The sequence below is a fragment of the Callorhinus ursinus genome, unplaced genomic scaffold (assembly GCF_003265705.2).
Source record: "Callorhinus ursinus isolate GAN/ISIS: 27379988/994484 unplaced genomic scaffold, GSC_fseal_2.0 scaffold18, whole genome shotgun sequence".
Classification (NCBI taxonomy): domain Eukaryota; kingdom Metazoa; phylum Chordata; class Mammalia; order Carnivora; family Otariidae; genus Callorhinus; species Callorhinus ursinus.
Window position 1 is genome coordinate 13237127 of NW_027397080.1, and position 15916 is coordinate 13253042.

Sequence of the window (15916 nt, forward strand, 5' to 3'; positions counted from 1 at the left end):
GAGCCCAGCACAGTGTCTGGGCACAGGAGGTGCTCAATTAAGATTGGCAAAATGGATGGATTACTTAAAGAGAGAGAAAGGGAGAAATGTGGAAACTTCTCCGCAGTCTCTATTGGCACTCAGTGACCTAAGTGAGGAGACAGAGGTAGACTTAGATCCTTTGCTATCGGTTCAATGTCTCAAAGTGCCTTGGCTTATTCATGTGTATCTCTGGGACAACTGCCCTGGTGAGACCCAGAGGGAGAAAGGAATCACCCTTCATTGAGCATTTGTGTGTGTTAGGCTTCCATATGTTACCTCTTTTAATCCTCATGTCAACCCTGAGAGTAGATGGCCTTCCTCCATTCGGGAGGAAAGGAGAGGAAGGGGAAGGGACTGGCTCCTAGTCTCTAGCTAGTAAGTGGCTAGTGAGTATATGGATTATTGAATGAATGAATGAATGAGTATACGAAATATTGAATGAATAGATGAATGAGTGAATGAGTGAGTGAATCTATCTCCTCCCTAGCTTTAGGGGCTCTGGAGTGAGACTCACTTGGTTTGGGACGTAGAACCAGGCTTCTTTCCAAAGGTGCTGCTTCTGAACCCATCATGCACCAGGGGAGGGTGTGGGGGGTGTGGAGGGAAGGGTTAAGAACTTGATTCCATGGCAGAGAGCCGCACCATTACCATCCAAAGAAAAAATGTCCAGATGCAGGTACTGGGGGTGGAGTGCGGTGGGGGCAGTCAGCATCCACAGACTGAGGCCCTAAAGGGGCAAAGGGGGGGGCGGTCTATGTCCCTGGGTCAGTGGAGGCTCCAGCTCAGCCTCTTTGGCCTCTACCTCCCACATTTCTTCCCATGCCAGCAGCACATCCCCTATTGGAGGCGTCCAGATGGCAGGGAGGGTCCAGGGCAGAGCTGGAGATGCTGAGTAGGCCTCCTCGTGCTCCCCCCCCTGCCCCGCCCCATGGCCCCACAGATCACCCGGTGCAGCCGGCCCCTCTCATTGGCTCTCTCATGGTTACTCAGCGCTCCTCTTCTCCATCTTCCCAGCCTGCGGTTGCTGTGGAAACACAGAACAGTGACATCACCACAGGGTGAGGGCTGGGCAGATGATGCTCTTGGCAGGGACCGGTCCTGCTGCCTGCCAGATGTTGTATTCACATCTGGGTCTGCCAGGGTGAGAGAGAGAGGCAGGAAAAGGGAAGGGTTCGAGTTCCCTCCCCTTGCCCTTCGTTCCCCAAAGGCGGTGAGGAGAACAGGGCAAGGAGGATGCAGGTAATGAGAGGGATGAGAAGCTGTGCACACTTGGAAGGGAGAAGAATGAAAGCTCAGTGGAAAGTAGATAGGGTGTGGCTTCGGAGTCAACTTCGGTGACCCAGGTCTGGGCGTGGTGGGGGGAGGAGGGTACGGCAACAAGGCTAGTGGGTCTGGGCTTTATCTCCATGCTGCTCAGCGGAGGCAGGGCCCGAGAGAGGGGTCACAAGGACTTTCTAGCAGTGTCCCCCTCAACCCTCCCGAAGATTTTTGCAGTCCCTTCCTCACCGCTGCAGCAGGTTCTAATCTTGTCTTGGAAGTGAGAAAATTGAGGATTAGAGAAGACAAGCGATCTGCTGTAGGGGGCCCAGCAGGTGAGGGGCAGGGCTGAGAGCAGGTCTGAGACCCCTGCACTGTCCGCGGATAATAGGAACAGTAACAGCAGTGGCAGCGAGCATGAGGTCCACCATGCTCAGCATTTTAAAATGCATTATCTCATTTGATCCCCAAACATAACCCTCGAAGGGGTAAATACTGTCATTACCTCCATTTTCAAGATGAAACAGAGACTCACAGTGGCTTAAGGGAATCGCCCACAGCCACAAAGCGAGTACCCCAGGGAATCAGAACTGGCACACAGATCTACCTGCCCGCAGCTACCCGCCCCAGCCCCAGCTCTCTCCGGCAGCATCGTGAGGACCATGGAGGGAGACAGCTCTGGCCCCTGGGTCTCCACCTACTCAGTCCCACAACCTAAAGGTTGTGACCTTGAGGAACCATCCCACTCTCTCCCCCAACCCTCCCTTGCACCTGCTCCGGCAATGAGATCACCAGGGCTCCATGCCCAGCCCTAAGGCCTGTCCCTGCAGCTTTGGCAGAAATAGGCCCCCGTCTTCTGGCAAGTGGACCTGCCCCAAAGAACCAGGACCTTGGGCAAGAGAGGGCTCTTCCTCCCTGGCTTCTTCCCAGAAAGTCAGAGGTAGGGGAGAAACAGAGGCCCAGGAAGGAGTGTCAGTGGGATAATGAGCTGGCAGGACCCCAGGGCTAGTGAGCCTGTGGCTCCTAGATACATCCCCCCCCCCCGGCCCCGCTAACCGTGAACCTCTGCTGGCTGAGGTTCTGTTGGGCACAACACCCTTATGCAGAACCTCCTATCTGTTAGGCATTCGCTTACCCCTCACTTCCTCTGGGAAGTCTACCCTGAGCTCCTAGATCAGGACAGGACTCCCCTCAGAGTCACACTAGTTTTGTGTCTGTCTACTCAAAAGTGAGCGATGTGAGTGTGTGTCTCATTCATGGTTGTCTCTCCTCAGCCCAGCCCAAGGCCTGGCAAAAAGTAGGCGCTTCAATAATTGCTGGATTAAGAAATGAATGGGCTCCTCCAAGCTTCCATTTGCTCATCTGTAAAACAGGAGTAGTTATAAAACCTACTTCGTGGACTTTGTTCGGCAAGTTCAATGCGAAAATGTACTTAAGGCCCTCAGCATAAAATAAATACCAATACAAGGTGATCTTACTATTAAAAGCGCTTTAAAAAGGGTCAACCACGCGGGAGGTCTTTCAAGGAGGTGAGTGACATTCCGTGAAAGTGCAAGCTGCTTGCAGGTGTGCAAAGGTCAAAGAAGGGCGGCAGGTGGGGAGTCGCCCCGGGGCCTGGAAGAGCTGGCTGGAGGGCCAGAATTTCTGAAGGAGGTGAGGGGGGAAACAACCTGATGAAATGCTCAGAGCCCCGCGTAGAGGTCAGAGGAGCCCGAAGCGTTGTTAAGGTGGACGGGGAGGGGCACTGCAGGAGGAAAGGCGCGCGCAGGAGACATTCCACAGGGAGGGGCGAGCACGTGCGGGGCGAGAAGGGCACGGCGGGATGGGTCAAGCTCTCGCCCCAAGCAGGCGGAGGGCACAGGGGTAGCTCAGCTGCCCACGGTGCCCCTGGTGACTCTTCCGGTCACCGGCAATGGGGAGTGGCGGGAGAGCGCGGCTTCCAAGGCCACCTAGACCAGGCTTGCAATATTGGGCTCCAGCGAACCCTCGCCTTATTTCCCACGACCTTGTAAGTTCCCCGCTGAGCCTTGGACTCCTCACCTGCAAAATGAGGACCAATGCCTGCGCCGCGAAGAGTCAGCCAGAGCTTTCCCCGCGTGGGCATCGGCCCAAGGGCGTTTTCTCCTCGTCTTTCATCTCTGCTCTAACCCCAAGCTCGGGGATACACTGGGGGACTGTGTCGGCGGCGCGCGCCCCACCTCGCGGGCACCGCGCCCCCAGTTGCTTCCTTCTCAGATGGCGAAGAGCGCCTTGAGGCCAGGGAAGGGAGCAGGTCCTGCCAGCGCGGGGCAGGGACTCGGAGGCCGGGCCCCCGCGCTGACGCAGGCGAGCCCGGCGCCACTGGCTGCCCCCTCCCCCTCGGCGGGTCGGGGGGGATGGGCAGCCAGCTCGGGGAGGGTGAGCGCCAGCCCGAGGCTTCCTATTTCGGGAGCTGGGGGTGTGGGCCCCGCCTCACCACGTGATACAAGGGCTATTTAAAGCGGCAGCGCGGGCTGAGAACCGTGGGTCCCAGAGTCCTTGCACGCCGCTTCTGTCGCCTCCGCTTTCTTCGCCTAGCCCAGCCTCACCATGGTGGACGCCTTCGTGGGCACCTGGAAGCTAGTGGACAGCAAGAATTTCGATGACTACATGAAGTCAATTGGTGAGCGCGTCTCGGGGATACTGGGCTGGAGAGGGCCTGGCCGCGTGCGCAGCCCTGCACAGCGTTCGGGCGCTGGCTAGACCCCATACGGCTGCTGCATCCCTCCTGCTCAAGGTGGGGGAGCAAGGGGACGCGGAGAAGGTGGCATCCTGGGCTAGGGCACGCGAGGCCTGTTGGAAGGGGGCTTTCTGGTCTGAACATGGCTAGAGGGATTCCCAGGTAGAGAGGCGCAAGGAGGCAAGATGTGCCGGTCGATGTTGGGGCATGGAGGCGCTTTCGAGGAAGAGGGGCATACATAGTATCTGGAGAGAGGTGGGTTTGTGCAAAAAGGAAGCATCCATCGCAGAAGGTGGGAGGCTAGCTGGAGGAGGAAAAAAAGCAGGACATGGGTGGTTTACGGATTGGAAAGTGTGAATACAGAAAGGGAATGGGGCGGTTGGGGAATGTACTATGGCACAAAAAAGTAGAAACTCCTAGGAGGAGGGAGATGGGAAGAGAGGGGAACAGCGGGGGAATGGGATATGAGAAGGCGAGATAGGGTCCCCGCACAGTTAGCAAAAAACCCTGCCCCTCCAAGTTGAACTAGAGAAAGGATGGTTGCCGGAGGATGCCCTTTCTCTCACCATGCGGTCTCTAACGTCCTCCTGCAGTGGTGTGTAACCAGGCTTTAATCACTGTCAGTAAGCCTAGTAGTAGGGTGGGGTGGGAGGACCCATCACCTGCTGGCTCAGCCATTTGTTGGGGAGGGGTCTGGTGGAGAAAACCACTAGACTTTCCTGGGTGCAGCAGGGTCCTGGAGCAAGGCCAAGATCTGTTCAAGGCAGAGAGGTCTAGGAGGGTGTGATTGTTGGGATGGGGAAGAATAAAGATTCGAGTCCTTATACCTGAGGTCCTTGGAGATCCCCCATGCCGTGCCTAGTTTGACAGATGGGGAGACTGAGACCCAGAGAGAGTACAAACTAGTCAGATCAATCCCACAGCAGAGCTGATATGAAAACCTAGATTTCTAGATGTGCAACCCAGAATAGTTTCCACTATGGACCTTGGGGGTGGGAGTGGTAGGAACTGCTTAGCTAATGATTGACCTCACCCCTTCCCTCCTACTACGGGCTTAGACGGAGAAGGTGGATACCCTTTCTCTTAAATCCCCAGCTATGAGATTATCCTAGCCGCCCAGGCTGGGACAGGGAAACCAGAATATTGTTCATAGCTGAGCTACATTCCATGCTTTCCTATCAGGGAAGGGGGGCTGATTCTGGCAGGTACCCAAATAAGGGGTGGGGGACCCATCTCTCCCCTCTATTTCTAACCCTTTCCTGAAATAGGGACCACAAGTGTTGGCTCTTGAGGTCAAAGCTCTCATGCCCCACCATAGTATGCTGGGTACTATGCCCACTGACTCCAGGAAAGTAGCCCCTCTTGGAGCAGTGGGCCCTGGGCAGCTGTTGGGAAGTTGGGATGCCCAGAGTTAGCCCCTCCCCCCAAGCCTCCCATAGCAGACATTCCAACTGAAGACCTATGTCCCTGAAGTGAGCTGCAACATCCTTACCACACTTGTTCCCTTATTTTGCCCCAAATAAGGGGCAGATTTGGGCTACAGGGCTTAGAATGTATCATCCTGCTTTTCTCCATACACAGATGGAAAGGATGAGAGGTCCATTGGGGAGAAAAGACCATCCTCAGCTCTCTGTAAATAGCTTCCACTTCATTTTTAAGTAGAACCCAGCTCTTTCTGAGCCTCCAAAATCATCAGCCCCATTTTTGGTCTCAGTTTCTCTTGGCTCAGTCCCTCACTCACCCCACAGTGGTTTCCTTTCTCAAACACACCACAATTCTGGGTAGGTCCTAAGCAAACAGAGCTCCTTGCATGGTGACAAGGCCCTGCTCTCTTCTGGGGAGTGGGATCAGCCCGACTCACTCCAATAGCAGGGGCTAAGGCCAGGTCCCTTACTGACCGGGCAGGGCAGAAGCTGCCCTCACCCCTCTAGTTTTAGACCAAGTGTCCTCAGCGGGGCAGATAGACCCAGCCTAGTTAGTACCAGCGAGCACAGGCCCACCTGGTGGCCTCGGTGCCAGGAGGAAGTACACACTGGGAGAATGGCCCAGGAGAAGAGTGAACAAGTTTTGGAGCCTAGATGCGTATGCAGGTCTATCACTCACTCTTTGACTTTGGGCAAGTCACTTCTTTCCAAGCCTAATTTGTAAAGTGAGGATAATAAGACCTACTGTTCAGGGCTGTTAGGTGTTAGGAGCATTAAGTGAAACAACCCCAACAGGCCACACCTCACTTCCAGCAAGTGCACTGTCGGCTGGCACACCAGCTCCCCACACTAGGCTGTTCCTGCCTCGCCTCTGCCCCGCAAGACAGCTCACCACTGCTGCTGCAGGCAGAAGGGCAGGCCGTCGTGATGGAAGGTTGGAGGCAAAAGGCCAGATCTCGGGGAGGCTGTAACCTGAAGGGGTTAAGGCTTTGCTGGAGTTCTTTGTTTCACACTTTTGCAGGACACTCAAGGAAGGCTTTGCCCAGCACCCAGGGAAGCCGTGCTTTGGTCAGTCAGGGAGTCCCCATAGGGCCTCAGACCTGGAGCCAGGAGACCTGGATTGGAGTCCTGATGCACTAGCACTCAGGCCTCTCCTAAATCTGTACACTGGGACACACACTCCCTTCTGCCTACCTCCTACCTAGGTCATGGAGAAGGGGGTTTGAAAATATCTTGCTGCCATACAGAGGGGACAGGTGCACCAGTGGGTTTCAGGGCAAAAACTTCCAAAGGTGGGAAACGCCTGTCCCTCAGGCTTTGAAAGGCGAAGTCTACATTTCTCTCCTTTCCTCAGCCTGTGGCTGGAAAGCTGCTCAGGTGCCCTGGGAGGGAGCCCTGAGCTCCAGCCTTGGGAGACAGTACAGCTGAGCAGTTACATGAGCTCTTCAGTCAAACGGTTCTGCGTTCCAATTCCAGACCTGTGAGCCTGGGTTTGAACCCTCAGTTTTTGCATCTGTGAAGTAGAGATAATAGCATCATGGCCTGCAGGGAGAATGAAGGGCTGAATGAGATAACACACCTTCAGTTCTTACCACACAGAAAGTAGCCTGTTCTAACCTCAGATCTGCCACGACTTGCTGTGGCATGCCTGTCCCTTAAACTTCCCATCTGCCCAGTGAAATCAAGTGTCTCTCGCTGCACAGAGCTAACAAGAAAACAATTTAAAAAACAGCCAGAATCTCTGAAAGTTCTCATACTCTTCGCTCTGCCCCACATCCAGGCCTGAGGTTGTTCACTGAGGTCCTTGTACCCTGTCCTTCCACTCTACTCATGCTAACAACCTTCCCCCTGCCCTCAGGTGTGGGTTTTGCTACCAGGCAGGTGGCCAACATGACCAAGCCTACCACAGTCATCGAAATGAATGGGGACACTATCATCATAAAAACACACAGCACCTTCAAGAACACAGAGATCAGCTTCAAGCTAGGGGTGGAGTTCGATGAGACGACAGCAGATGACAGGAAGGTCAAGGTGAGTCATATAAGGGGGTCTGGGGATTAAGAGACCTTTGAGACTTGGCACCCTATTATTGTACCCTGAGGGGCAGGTGATTTGGGGGGATTGAAATGAAAAAGGTGCATAAAGCCCGTGCAGTACAGGGATGTCCCAGGTGCTGTGCTAGGAGCACACTAGCCCCGTCCTCATGCTTTCCTCCCTCCCTCCTAGGGGACTATCTGGTGCCTCTGGGAGTGGGCAGCACAGAGCCAGGATGTCCTTCTGACATCAGTGTCAACTCCAGCTCCAGCTGGGTGACGTTGTGCATGGCATTTAAGAGCTCTGCGTTTCTTTCCAATCCATAGACGGGAGAGTTATGTGGCCATGGCTGTGACCTCAAGTACTTTAGGAACAATGCCCAGGAGAATTCAGAGCTCTTCCCTGAGTGAGTAGGTCATGCTGGCCTCCAGCAGCAAAGGAGGCAGCTAGAGACAAGAGGTGGAGACCTACTCAGATGCTTCCTTTTCTCCAGCCTCCACCTCCCAGGCTTGGCCAGTGAGCCTGAGGAACCATTTCCAGTTCTACCAGCCCACAGGCAGGAAAAGCTATGTTCTGGATAGGGCATCGTCCAAGGTGTGTTTGTACGTCTTCTCACCAAGCCTTAGCGCCTCTCCTCCCAAGGAGGAAAGGGACATCTACCTCCAGTCTCAGGGCTTGTCACCCTGTGGTGGCTCTGTCTTTGCTGCTTGCCTCAGGCCTCCTACCCCCTGGGCCAGGCATGGCAGACAGAACTAAGGGACTTTGACTGCTAAAGAGGGTCCCTATAGCAGTATCCTCCCAGCAGACCCTGTCAGTTTGACCCTGAGCTGTTCCTGCTTCCTCACAACCGCCCCAGGGCAGACAGGATAGGGTCTGGTCTCCTCGTGGAGGAGACTGCTGGCAGAGCTGGGTTGGTGCCCACAGATGTCATCCCACCTTAGAGATAGGTGGCTGCCGTATCCCATGTGTCTGCCTCCTTAACTAGACCACCTTTTTGAGGGACAAGAACCCTAACTAAACAGTAGAGCTCTGGGATGCCTAAGCTAAAAATAATCTGTTCTGAGTGGGCAAAAAGCTTGGGGGATGGGCATGAAGAGTAAAGTGGTAGCAAGGATGCACACCCACTCCTCATGCTGCCCCAAACATAAACACAGCCTTCTCAGATTCTCCTACTCAACCCTGCTCCGCCAGGGTCCCATAGCCTGACCTAGAGCCCCCAAATTCCTAAATAAAAGAGATCCGGGAGAGCTGCCAAATGAGAACCAGCTGATGCAGGCTGGCAGAGCCCAGAAGACTAAGTGGGCATCTGACCAGGGCTTTGAAACACTCCAAGGGCACCCGGTCCCTGGACCTGGCAGTTGCTGTCTACTTGTCAGCTGAAGGGGCCACATGATGTGGACCAAGAAGAGGTAGGACTACAAAGTGGGAAGTCTCAGTTTCCAATACCTTCCCTCCCCAAGGTCTGTTAGACATTATGTGTGATCACCACTAGGCTGGAGAGTCTCAGGACTCCTCCTCAATATTGCCCAGGGATGTAGGATGGTACATGCCCCTATCTTTTAGGGGCTCTAGGGCTGTGGGTATCATGTAGATGATAGGATAAGTGCCCATTCTGAAGGCTAGTGGCACTTCTCAGAGCCAGGCTGTCTGGCTCACCATACCGCCTGCCTCTCCCTACTTGCCCAACACCTGAAGGCCCCAGCCAGGCAATCATGGAGTACAGGCTGGAGGTAAATGAGACAGCCTGCAGGGCTAGGTTGGAAGTAGGCCACCTGAGCTCTGGTCCTGGCACCATCATTAGTTTGGGGCAGAGGCAGTGTCCTCTGTGGCCCCGATGACCAGACACCAACTTGTCCCTCAATCCTGGCTCAGATCACAGCTCAGGCCTCTACCCTCTTTCCACAGTCCACTGTGACGCTGGATGGAGGCAAACTTGTCCACGTGCAGAAGTGGGACGGGCAAGAGACAACACTTGTGCGGGAGCTAGTTGATGGGAAACTCATCCTGGTAAGACAGACAACTTTGGAGCCTCACCCAGTTGGTTCCCATTACTGCCCCTTCAGTCGAGCCTGTTGTGAAAGCCAGGGTCTTCCTCTGGGATCAGTGGAGGGTAGAGGCAGGGCTGGGGTGGTATCAGGTGGGAATTTTCTGTGTGGTAGCTTTGGCCTCACACAGACCTGGTTTCAAATCTCAGCTTACAGGCTACATGACTTCAGACAAGTAACCTTCTTCCAACTCCCACTGTGAAATGGGCATTAACACCACCAACCTTATGGGCTACTAGGGTGGCAGGAGACTGTGATGCAGAGCACCAAGCATCATAGAGGCGAGGGAGAGGGCTACCACAGGTGCTCCACAGCCTTAGTGTCTTTCTCTGTGTTGCCACCTTGCCCCACCCCGGGAGAGGTAGAAAATAGGGCCAAACTGGATCCCAGGCTCCTAATCCCCTCTCCTCCCTGGGACTGCACTGCCACCCAGAAAGCCTCTGGGCAGGGACAGGCTGGTGATGGTGGGGCAATGACAGTCCAGTCCCTTCCGCCTCATTCCAGCCCCACTGCCTCTCAGTGTATAGCATGCCGGACCTACTGCACTACCTGACAGCCTGGGTAGGAAGGGACAACCAGGCTGGCATATCAGTCTGTTTCGGGACTTGGGCACTTCTACACTAGAAGAATGTAGCCATGACTGAACAGCCCCAGATCCGGGGCAGAGGTAACAACCCCTGTGGTCTCTGTCTCCTAACTCTGTAGGACCTCAGGTTTTCACCCCAGTGTCTTCACTGCAGACCTTCTTGGGTCACTGTACCCTGCTCCCTGTATTCTTGCACCACCATGAGCAGGGGTCCGTGCAGAGTTAAGAATGAGGTGTCTAGCTTTGGTGGGCATGTGAACCGCAGGACCAGATACTCACTGGGCAATGGGACTCTGGTGAGGCCATGTGCCTGGCTCCACAATGCCAGACTGGACAGGTGATAACTCAAGCCTCTGGCTCCGGCACCAGCCTAAGTCAGGGAAGGATGGAGAGCTGGTAGCCTAGGACAGCTCTTCCCCAAGAGTCTCTGGACATTCTTGTTTACCTATTTGTCTACGACGTGCCACGCACCATCTTGGGCACTAGAGGAATGGTGCGAGGGAGAGAGACAGACAGCCTGGGATGCTGACCAAGTCACTTCCCCTCGCAGCTCATTTTCCCAAAACTCTAACAGAGGAATTAAGTGCCTAACTAAATGAAAAGCTTGGTGTAAGTATTAGAAGAAAATACATGTAAAGTACCTGGCACATAGTAGGGGGTCAGTAAATGTAGACTACTGGGATAAAGAGAGAGGCTGTCCCCATCGGAATGGAGACTGCTCCGGTACCTTCGGTGCCCTCACCCCTGCCCTAATCTGGCTCTGTCTTTCCTTCCAGACACTTACCCATGGAAGTGCAGTTTGCACCCGTACTTATGAGAAAGAGGCATGACCTGCCCACTCCTTCACTGTCTGCTCCTCTGCCGGTCGGCTAGCCCTGGACTCAGCACCGGATTGCCTCATTTTTTCCTCTCGCATTTTGTATAAATCCACCTTAGTTGGGTTGGGGAAATTCTTCTGGGGTCAGGTGGCACCAGCCTGGGTCCATTTCCGGCTCCCATTGTGTTATGTTTGTTTTTTTAACCGCATCCAAAGGGTGCTCTAAGGTCAATAAAGCAGAGCCAAGGTCACCAAATTGCCTTTTTGCCTTTGGTGACATGACTCTGGGAGTCTCAGTTTCCCTGTGTGTCGGACAGCGGGCAGAAACGACTGCCTGAAGGTCGCTCAGAGGCAGCCCTGGACGAGAGACTGAACCGGACAGTCTCAGGAGCAGCAGTAGCTGGTCACCTGACACACTCAGTAAAAAAAACAGCTGTTCCTACTGCTTGCCTCTACATTTCTCCTCCACACAGCCATATGAACTAGTCCAACCTGGAATAATCAATCAGTGGCAGGGCTTCCCCAGGTTCGACTACTAAACTGTCACCTCAGGCCCATCCTGCACTGCAGGCCCTTGGGTTTGGAAAGCTGCTCTTTGTGGGATGCTGTGGTCTGTCTTTCCAGAATGTAGGCTCAGGACACAGGATGTAGGCTTGTGCCTTGGTGGTGGGAGACAATGCCCACTGGCCAAGATGACTGCTAAGCTCCCGCCTATGCCCTGGCCCATTCATGGTTACAAATTCTACTGGTTCTCTATAATCAGCTCTGGGGTAAGAGATCATCTAATCATTACAAAAGAGAGGGCTTATAAGTGATCTCCTACGAAGGCAGTGACCTGTTGGTGCCTCTGGCTCTGTACCTCAGCTGGGCCTCTCTCCAAGGTCTGAAGTAATGTATTAAATGTTTTTCTGTCAACTAATGCAGACTCAGTGATTGCAAGTCTGTAAATTACCCAGGAAGAGGGATTATAGCAATAAGAACATTCAGCAAGTTTAAAACCAAACACACTTCCATTTAGTGCCAGGAATTTAAGCAGAGACCTGAAGTGAAACCAACTGACTCACACAGTAGTAAATACAAAGTAAAGCAATGATCTTGGCTTGAGCTATCTGGTTCAGTGGTCTGGCAGAATGTCACACACAAGCTCAGTCACTGCAAACAATGGTTTTTCTGGCTGTCACTTGTAGCATGGTGGAATCATGTTAGGGGGAATGGAAAAAGTGAGCACCACTTCTTACCATGTTCTCCCTCATCCTGCCCGTCTCCCTCAGCCTCTGTGTTGGACACCGCAGGGATCGCTCACCAATCAGCCCAGGGCAGACCCAACAGGGAAGGCCTATCCCTGTTCTCCAACTACAGCCAGACTTGCCTCCACAGCAGGACCTGTGGCTGCAGCCTGGACTCCTGTGCAGGAATCTGGCTCTGGCAGTGGCAGCTGGAGAGGGTAATAGGACCTCCTGCTGAACGTGTGAATGAATGGGTGAGCTGCAGGGGTCACTTGCAAAGGGACCAGGAACGATAAGTTAACAACTCATTCAGGCAGATGCTTTGACATCTAACTCCCAAACCTGCCTGCTGCGTTAGGGGAAGCCATCTCCCGTGGGCGAGAAGTCAGTGGGGTGGGAGGCCATACTCGCACTACTGAGTCTTTCAGGAAGCCAGGGCTTCGAGACACAAGGCCCCTGGTTCCTCCTCCTCTCAACCACCCCCTCTATACTCTTTCCACTCTCACTCCTTGTGCTTCTTCTTGTGCTTCTTCTTCTTCTTCTTCTTCTTTGCTGCCTTGCTGTCCTTTGATGTGTGCCTTGCCCTCTTGCCTGTGTCACTCTCCGAGTCTGAGCTGTCAGAGTCAGACGACTTCCTGTCTCTATGTTTTTTTTTCTTCTTTTCCTGAAAAGAAAATTTAAAAGCGATGTTGCATGTGTACATCTGCTTTAAAGTATCATGACATATATCAATAGGGGACCATTTAATAAATTTTTAATTAATGCTTTATAAAGAATAAGGGGCGCCTGGGTGGCTCAGTCAGTTAAGCGTCTGCCTTCGGCTCAGGTCATGATCCCAGGGTCCTGGGATGGAGCCCCGCATCGGGCTCCCTGCTCCGCAGGAAGCCTGCTTCTCCCTCTCCCACTCCCCCTGCTTGTGTTCCCTCTATCACTGTGTCTCTCTCTGTCAAATACATAAATAAAATCTTAAAAAAAAAAATACAGAAAACAATGGAAAGGACACAAACTGGCAACACGTTACCTCAGGAATGAATGAATGGGGGAAAGAATGCAGTCTTTTACTTTTTACTTCATATAATTCTGTCTAGTTAGATTAAAAAACAAAACAAAACCCAAGCATCCTTACTTTTATTTTTAAAAAGCACAGGATATCAAAGGTGAAAGGAGTCCTTAGAGGTCACCCAGTCTACCTGAAGACAGTGCCTCACATGCCCAAGGTCACAGAATAAGGGGGTGAGAGCTCCAGGACCCTGGACTCCTGCTCTGGTTTCTAGCAGAGACCACTGCCAGGGAAAACTGCTGCCATCAATTAGCACGGCTCCAGCTGCTGCCCTTGGTATGTATCAACTCCAACACAACAACCTTGTAAGATTAAAATGATAAGGAGAAAAGCCCAGAAAGAACTTTCTCCAAGCTATAACCACCACACCATGCTGCCAAAGTTAGTAACACAAACTCACACAAAAGATGGGCAGCAGATTCCTAGGCTTCTGTGCGGGGCTTCAAGCAGTTTTTAAGAAACGCATAACCCGGGCGCCTGGGTGGCTCAGTTGGTTAAGCGACTGCCTTCAGCTCAGGTCATGATCCTGGAGTCCCAGGATCGAGTCCCACATCGGGCTCCCTGCTCAGCAGGGAGTCTGCTTCTCCCTCTGCACCTCCCCCCTCTCGTGCTCTCTCTCTCTCTCATTCTCTCTCTCAAATAAATAAAATCTTTAAAAAAAAAACGCATAACCTTTTCCTTGAATTGCAAATGTTTATACTGCCTCAGTAAGGTTTCTAAGAAGGAGAGATTAAGGGAGAAGAAAGAGACAGCGTTGAAGAGGCACGGCTGCTGCCTCCCCGTACATGCTCCCAACCAGCACACCAGAGCTGTTGGCTTGCCTGAGTGCTACACCAGGTCTTAGGAGCGGGCCGTGAGAAAGGAGGGGCAGAATGCCGAACCAGGCGTTAGACCCAGACTTGAGTTCCGGCTCTGCCACTTCCGATTACTGTTCTGTAACTTAGGGGGAGTCATTTTATCTCATGAGGCATATTCCCTTCAAATGTAAAATGGAGATGAGAATACCACCTATGCTGCATGTCTCTGGTGAAGATGTAATGAGGTAGTATCTGCAGCTCAAGAAGTTGAAAGCCGCTTGCCCCATATCAGGGGGGTTGGGGTTTGCATGCAGATTGGATGACTGGAAATCTCCTGAGCTTTCCTCTGAAGCACATGGCCAGCCCCTCTTCCTACAGATCAGTGGCAGGCCTCATGGTACAGTGGTCAGCACCAATGATTTTGGAAGAAGACAACAAAGTTCAAATTCCAGCTGCCACTTAATAGCTGTGTAACTTGGAACACAGACTTAACTTTTTTGAACCTCAGTTTTCTTTTCAGTAAACTGCAAATAATAAATACTTACTTCAAAGGATGCTATGAGGATTAAACAAGATAAATACTAATTACCAGGCACTAAGTGCCAGGCACTCTGCAGTAGCTACAAGTATTATTCTGTCATTTCAGAGAACTCCCAGAATGTTCTGACAGTCTAGCCATGTATCCACAGCAGGTGAGTCAAAGTTTTGAGAGATCAGACCAAAATTCTTTCTTGGAAGTCTCCAGTGGAGTAGGGAGAGGGGAACGAAACTTCCCAGACCCCTACTACCAAGCAGTAGGAACCATGGCTGGGGGCAGCTGAGAGCTGGCAAACAGCTGGTTTGGCTTATGGTGCTGCACCTTCTGGATGACAAGATCATGGAAGCCCATCACAGGATATAAGGGCTGGGGAGCCTCACCAGGTTCTGCCCCTGAGGTAGGGCAGGGTCCTGGGAAAGTGAGGAAGCACACGTGGAGTCTGGCGCCCCTCCCCTCCAAGCCTGGCCTGGCCTGGCTAAATAAATGAGGAAGGAGAGTAGGAATACCTTTTGATGTCCAAACAGCACTTTAGTTTATCAAGCTTTCTGCTTTCTTTATCTTATAATAATAATCTGGTAAGGCCAAAATTCAGGAAATATTATTCCCATTCTACAGATAAGGAAACTACAACTCAGAGAAGTAAAGTGAGGTGACCAAGGCTCAGGTGACAAGAACAGTGTGCTTTCTAACTCAAAGTCTGGCATTATTTCACTTTCCTCCCTCTCAAAGATGCAGACTCAAGAGGAGGAAAGAGGAAAAGAAGTCATAGGCTATAACGTGGACTCTAGCTAGAATAAGGAGGGGGCAGGGGGATGGCCTTCTAGACCTCAATCTCTGAACAAAGAAAATCTAGTCCTCCAGCAGGTCGCATCGATTGCTTCAGCGGTTGAGAGTTGTGGGGCGCTGGGGGGGGGGGTGAGAAGATGGAGTACCAGAGGTGACACTAGCTTCTGGACCCCTGACTTCATTCAAGGGGGAAGTAGAACAGAAGATAAAGGGTAAAAAAATGACCCTGGGCGTGAGCCGCTGGCAGATGTGCCAGGAGGGGCATGGGAAAGAAGCCACAGCTCAGGACTGCTCTCCAGGAAAAGCCCATGTCCGGTGAGAGCACCACATCAGCAGCAGCCCAGCATGAGAAAAACAAAAACAAAAACTGAAAAAAGGGGAATAACAGCAGCTAACATTTACCAAGTACCTAATTTTCCAGATGCTGAGCTGGGCACTTCGCACACATACCTCGTCTACCCTTCACAACAAATCTATTCGGTGGGCATAATTATCCCTGTATTTTCAGGAAAGAAAATGATAAGTTCAGAGAGGCTGACTGAGACGAAGTGACTTGCCCACGTGGTAGAACCTGGATCTGACTCAAGCTGGGTCCCAAAGTGGATGTTCTTTTTAGCCCTGTCTGCA

General features: G+C 52.5%; 2 protein-coding genes across 2 annotated transcripts in view; one reads left to right on the plus strand and one right to left on the minus strand.

Annotated features, from left to right (window-relative positions):
* The first annotated feature begins 3763 nt into the window (after nucleotides 1-3763).
* On the plus strand, nucleotides 3764-11164 carry FABP3 (fatty acid binding protein 3). The gene is made up of 4 exons (XM_025856226.2): nucleotides 3764-3919; nucleotides 7259-7431; nucleotides 9340-9441; nucleotides 10842-11164. The coding sequence occupies exons 1-4, from the start codon at nucleotides 3847-3849 to the stop codon at nucleotides 10893-10895; spliced, it is 402 nt and encodes a 133-aa protein (XP_025712011.1). The 5' UTR covers nucleotides 3764-3846; the 3' UTR covers nucleotides 10896-11164.
* Nucleotides 11165-12468: 1304 nt separating this feature from the next.
* The window catches only part of ZCCHC17 (zinc finger CCHC-type containing 17), a 59671-nt gene continuing 56223 nt past the window's right edge, over nucleotides 12469-15916 (minus strand). Inside the window, exon 8 of the mRNA XM_025856225.2 lies at nucleotides 12469-12772. Within this exon, the coding sequence (XP_025712010.1) occupies nucleotides 12611-12772 (162 nt within the window). The 3' untranslated portion in view covers nucleotides 12469-12610. The remainder of the gene's footprint in view (nucleotides 12773-15916) is intronic.

Excerpts from the sequence above, each read along its gene's own strand:
- FABP3 (XM_025856226.2), top strand. The coding sequence starts at position 3,847 with ATGGTGGACGCCTTCGTGGGCACCTGGAAGCTAGTGGACAGCAAGAAT. Across the intron at positions 7,432-9,339 it reads CAGATGACAGGAAGGTCAAG|TCCACTGTGACGCTGGATGG; the intron begins GTGAGTCATATA and ends CTCTTTCCACAG. Across the intron at positions 9,442-10,841 it reads TTGATGGGAAACTCATCCTG|ACACTTACCCATGGAAGTGC; the intron begins GTAAGACAGACA and ends CTTTCCTTCCAG.